This window comes from Pundamilia nyererei, unplaced genomic scaffold, assembly GCF_000239375.1.
Source record: "Pundamilia nyererei isolate P.nyererei 1_Seehausen unplaced genomic scaffold, PunNye1.0 scaffold00277, whole genome shotgun sequence".
NCBI lineage: Eukaryota > Metazoa > Chordata > Actinopteri > Cichliformes > Cichlidae > Pundamilia > Pundamilia nyererei.
This window is the reverse complement of record NW_005187678.1, coordinates 25,116-30,726: the sequence shown is the minus strand read 5'-3', so window position 1 is coordinate 30,726 and position 5,611 is coordinate 25,116. Positions and strand designations below refer to the sequence as shown.

The window sequence follows — 5,611 nt, the reverse complement described above, 5'->3', positions numbered from 1 at the left end:
ACAGAGTAGAAATGTGATAACTAAAGGGCAAGTGTGACCACCTGACTAATGTAATATTTTTTTGTTTGTTTGCTTGTTTTTAAGGAGAGTGAATTTTAAATTTACAACTCAAAATTTAAAGAGACAAAATCAGCTGTTAATTTTCACAATCTTTGATCGGATCAGCTGTAGCCATTTCCTTTAGGTCCATGGGTTGGTGGAAGTTTTATTCTGATAGACCTTTAATGTTTTAAGACAAGTTTTGAAAGAAGATTTTAAAAGGATCTCACATATGCACATCAGATAATGACTGCAGTGAGGTAATAAAGCCATAGCCTGGACTCTGCATGTCCTAGAGAACGTGTCACTTGATACGTTTTGCTTTTGTAGGCTATTTATTCAGTGTTTCCTTGTTACTTCAGATGAGGTTCCTCCACCGCTGCCCCCTCGTCGACTGAGGAAACCTCGGCCTACTTCTCTTCCTCTTTACAACAATTCCTCCTTCGAGCCTCCGTCTGCTCCTCCCTCCCTCCCTCCTCCTGTTCCTCCCAGACGTGAGTTTGATTTGCCAGTCTTTCCTTATGTTTTATATTTGATATTTAATCTTTCTCTCTCTCTCATTTCCTTTTTGCCTTTCATCAGTTGACAAGCTGGAAGGATTAACCAGGTTGAAGGCCAACGTCAACGTTGTCTCACTCAATGTTGGAAAACTGGTTGACACCAGTCAAGGTCAGGGGGCACACACATGCAAACACACTTCCTTCCAAGATTTTTGGGGATTTTATTAATCTCTTTTCTTTCTTTGCTTATCAGACTCAGGCATGGAGACTTTTCAAAGGCCAGTGATTTGTGGGAAATGTAGTGCTGCTTTGTCATGTCTCAGTTCGTTACAGAAGAACGTGAGTGGTAATTTAATTGCCGAATTTTTTATTTCTTTGGATTCAACCAATTGATTAACTGGTTTCCACTGGACAAAGGTAGTTGAAACAAACAAAAGCAAATCCTCTTCTTCTTGTGCAGGTTTGGCGATGTGAGTTCTGTGGATATGAAAACAGCGTAGACGAAAGTTTAGCTGCTTTGTGCATTGGCCAGCGAGCCGGTGTGCGCAGTGATGACCTTTACCTGCCCAGACAGAGTGAAGACGACTATCAGAACTTGGAGGACACGCTAGTTGTTTTCTGCGTGGACACTTCTGGCAGCATGAGCGTTACTACAGAGGTGTGTGGATTGCATTATTCAAACACACTGCGGGTAAAATTCCTACAGTCATTGTTTATCAAAAGCTGGAGGCTACCCTTGTGGTTGCAAAAAGAGTTCTTGCATGATTCAAAAGCTTGTAGGATCGCCTTGAGCATAAAATAACTTGAAGTAAATGCATTTCTGTATGATTTTATCAGTCGTCAAGTCCTCAGTGAAGAATATTATTCCACTCTCATTTAAGTGTGTTGCTTTAGTTGATTGAGTTTTGCAGGCATCCATTTATGGACAGCTCTGTTAAGGTCCTGCCACAGAACAGGACGTGCCACAGCGTTTCAGTGAGTTTGAGGTCTGGACTCTGAATTGGATCATCTGGATTCTTTTCTTTTTTAGACATTCAGTTGTAGATTTTGTGTGTTCTTGTCCTGTTGTATGATATAATTTGGACAAAGCTTTAGCTGTCGGACAGATGGGCTTACATTTGATTCTAAAATAAAGAATGGTATGCAGAGGAGTTGTTGGTTGACTCAATGACAACAAGGTGCCCAGGTCCTGTAGCTGCAATCAGCATCCACACAATATAGGTGTTTATGATGATATGCTGTGTTTGGGTTTCACTCTACATTGTGGCCAAACCTCCCACTTTGATCTCGTCTGTGCAGTCTTGTCTCTGTCAAGTTTTGTGTTTTGCTCAGATGCAAGTTTATTTACTTTTTATTTATTTTATTTTTTTAGACAGAGAGAGAGAGAAAAGGGTTTCTTCTGGCAATCCTTCCAAACAAGCCGTACTTGTTCAGTCTTTTTCTAATGGCACTGTCAAGATTTTTTACATTTAACATGCTAACTCAGTCTGAGATGCACCTCTCAAGTTTCTTGCAGTTTATGTAAGCACTGCACAATCTGTTCTTCGGGTGGACTTACTGGGACATCCACTCTTAAAAAGATTGTGGCATCGTGGTAACATATAGCTAAATACCAAAATGTCTGCTGTCATCGAGGTGCCTACACTCACTTGTTATCAGTTAAACAAGTGTAATTAATTAGCAGCACCTGGCTGCTACTTACCTTCTGAATACCTGTAGTAGCAGTAAAGAGACATTCAGTTTTCCACAGTTGAAACCTCTTTTCCACATGATTGTAGGTTAATTAAATCACAATAAAACTCCATTTGAAATGTTCAGTCTTATCATGTTTGCTCTGCTTTAGGTTCCATCAAGCAATGGCTCTGTAACATACGTATCCAGACTAGAGGTGAGAGGATTATTTGTTGTGGTTTGATTGGCTGAGCTGCATTAACATAATCATTTTGTTTTAAAGTTTGTGCTGTTTTGGTATGTCTTCACAGGGTATGCAGGATGCCCTCTACAGGGCACTATTCACCATAAAGCAACGGTCCCCTCATCGGAGGGTGGCTCTGGTGACATTTAACGATGAGGTAGGAGATGTCGTGGTAGTAGTAGTATTAATTATAACACTGATTCTTGTATGCTGCTTTTTTGAATCTTTCTTTTTTGTGAACATTTAAATACAAATATAAGTGTTATCCCATCCAACTAGCATGTGGTAAAAGATTGTAAAAGGTGTTTAGTATTCATTATGTCTTTGGACTCCAGAAATCACAATGAGAACAAATCATTATGGTTGATTCAGACTGAACCTGGGGTCCTTATCAGGAGTGGGGATGCTAAAGCTTTAGGTATTTTGCTGTCTACCTTAAAACAACGACAACAAAAACTAATTTATTTTTTTTTACCTTTTACTCTACTGTTACATTTTTTTTTTTACTTCCATGCGATCTTTCTCATTTTTTGAGTAGAATAGAATAGAAAAGCCCTTTATTGTCTTTCCTATGGTTTTGGGTTTTTTTTTGGCCAATTTTAATCTATATGAATATATAATCGTGTCACTCAAGATATAATGAATATTTAATTGCATTCCTCTATGTTGCTATAACTAAGTACATTGCTCCAGTTTTACCTCAATGTTGTAAAATAGAAAAATCAGTGGAGCAGATCATAAGACGTCCTTGTTCATAGAACCAGACTTATAAAGTCCATTGAATCCCTTATTTATCACTACATGAGAGAATTTTAAATGTTTTCCTGTTTTTGTCCCCTTTGGACCTTGCATAATTGACAGTTATGTAGCCTGGCCCACAAAAACAAGAGGACTTCCTGTTTACCATGATGAACTGTCATGCTCTGTAGAAGATGGCTCTTCAGCAGACAGAAGGGAGAAGCAATCTGCCCTCATCTGCCAGAGAATTTGTTTTTTTGTCAAAATTTGAATTAAATGTTGAAGACATTAAATGAAGAAGACCTTATAAATCTCCTGCCCCTGGAGTACTCTAACTACATTCTGCTGGTTTCACAGGTTGTAATATATGGTGATGGTACTAGTGCTCCTATCACACTCAGGGATTGGGCGCTAGTTGACTACGACCATATATGGGAAAAGGGTGTGACTTACCACATCCCACACTGTATCGCTGAGACCTACAACCACCTAATACAGAGGGTCAAAGAGTAAGTGTTAGAAGTGTTTTAGAAACATGGAAGAATGCTCTGTACAGTCTGAAACACTCTTTGTTTTCTCCACATCTCTGACTCTAGACTCAGGGAACATGGAGCCACGTGTCTTGGTCCCGCAGCATTAGCCTCCGTTGCCATGGCTTCAAGGTACCCTGGGTCAAAAGTGAGTAAATGAGCGGTCAGATATCAGATTGGGACAACTGAGTGCTGTGACTGTCACCACTATTAACAAGAACCTTGCGGCTGTTGTGATTTACAGGTCATTTTATGTACTGATGGCAAAGCAAACATCGGACTGGGAGAGATGGAGGAAGCTCCCTCTCTGACTCCTTCTGCCTTTACTCCATATTTCTATACTCAGCTGGCTCTAGATGCGGTACAGAAGGGGTAAGGGCTCACATGCATGCACAAAGTTGTTGAGCATTTGTCAAGGGACAGGATGAAGTTTACAGACTCTTGTGTGGCAGGTAAATGATTGCTCACCAGAGACATGGTTAACGCAATTAAACATTGACAAATGCTCAATGTTTAATTGCGTTAACCATGTCTCTGGTGAACAATCATTTACCTGCCACACAAGAGTCTGCCTCAAAGTCAGACAGGCACCACCTCTGCTCCTAAACACAGCAGCTGATAAGAATAGTCCTGTTTTGTTTTGCAGATTTAAGTGTAAACTTCATCCTGTCCTCTTCGAGTATTGAAATTGTGTGGTATTTAGAGATATTCCTGTCAAATATTGATCGTAGGCGATCGTGACTCAAGAGTTGGGAGTTTGCCTTGTAATCGGAAGGTTGCTGGTTCGAGCCCTGGCTCCAACAGTCTCGGTCGTGGTGTCCTTGGGCAAGACACTTCACCCGTTGGCTACTGGTGGTGGTCAGAGGGCTCGGTGGCACCAGTGTCTGCCACCGCCGCCATCACCTGTGTGTGAATGGGTGGATAACTGGATGTGTAAAGCGCTTTGGGGTCCTTAGGGACTAAGTAAAGAGCTATACAAATATAGATAAATGGCCATTTACCATTGCAAATCTTTTACTTTTTTCTGTTTACAGAGTATATTTGTTTTAATTTTAATTACACAGTCCCGATCAAAAGTTTATGAACACTTGAAAAATGACAAAAAAAATCATATTTTGCATGGTTGGATCTTAACAAGGTTCCTGACAGAACAGATTCAAGTGCAGACTGTGTAATTAAAGCAAAAGATTTTTATTTTCAATACCAGCTGATCAAAAGTTTAGGACCGCATGCCTTTAAAAGGCCAAATTTGTGCAAAAATGTGGGTTCATTGTCATTTTCTGTCAGATAGTCACACTGTCATGATGTTTTGATGGCAAAGGCAAAAAAACTTCCCTTTTTGAACGTGGTCGGGTTGTTGAACTGCATAAGCAGAGTCTCTCGGAACATCCCATCGCCCCTGAGGTGGGACGCAGTAAAACAGTCATTTGGAATTTCTTAAATGATCCTGGGGGTTATGGAACAAAAAAGTCAAGTGGAAGACCCAAAACAATTTCACCAGCCCTGGATCCAATTGGCTGTCTGTCAAGACACTAGACAATCCCCGAACCAAATTAAGTTACTGGTGCCAACTGCAGCCCCCTAACCATCAGACAGCATCTAGATTGAAGGGCCTCAAAAACAAAAAACGTCTTCAATGGTATCGTCTCCTTGAATGCCACAGAACTGACCATGTGGACTTTGCAAGAGAGAACTAAACATGGGACATTGAAAGGTGGAATAAAGTTTATTCTCTGATGAAATTTTTTTTTGACCTTGATGGTCCTGATGGTTTCCAACGTTACTGGCATGACAAGTAGATCCAACCTTAGATGTTTTCTATGCGTCACAGTGGAGGGGACACAATAATGGTCTGGGGTGATTTTTCCTTCAGTTTAACAATGGAGCTT

The 5,611-nt window shown here is 40.4% G+C and overlaps 1 protein-coding gene and 1 long non-coding RNA gene across 2 annotated transcripts in view; both read left to right on the top strand.

Moving 5' to 3' along the window:
* The window catches only part of LOC102193058 (uncharacterized), a 6,530-nt gene extending 6,028 nt beyond the window's left edge, over window positions 1-502 (top strand). Inside the window, exon 4 of the long non-coding RNA XR_312212.2 lies at window positions 402-502. This is a non-coding gene — a long non-coding RNA (uncharacterized LOC102193058). The remainder of the gene's footprint in view (window positions 1-401) is intronic.
* Window positions 503-511: 9 nt separating this feature from the next.
* LOC102195456 (circularly permutated Ras protein 1) overlaps window positions 512-5,611 on the top strand; it is a 9,124-nt gene continuing 4,024 nt past the window's right edge. The window contains exons 1-9 of the mRNA XM_005750547.2: window positions 512-533; window positions 622-708; window positions 793-878; window positions 1,000-1,197; window positions 2,383-2,427; window positions 2,522-2,611; window positions 3,550-3,701; window positions 3,789-3,870; window positions 3,967-4,094. Of these exons, the coding sequence (XP_005750604.1) occupies window positions 801-878; window positions 1,000-1,197; window positions 2,383-2,427; window positions 2,522-2,611; window positions 3,550-3,701; window positions 3,789-3,870; window positions 3,967-4,094 (773 nt within the window). The 5' untranslated portion in view covers window positions 512-533; window positions 622-708; window positions 793-800. The remainder of the gene's footprint in view (window positions 534-621; window positions 709-792; window positions 879-999; window positions 1,198-2,382; window positions 2,428-2,521; window positions 2,612-3,549; window positions 3,702-3,788; window positions 3,871-3,966; window positions 4,095-5,611) is intronic.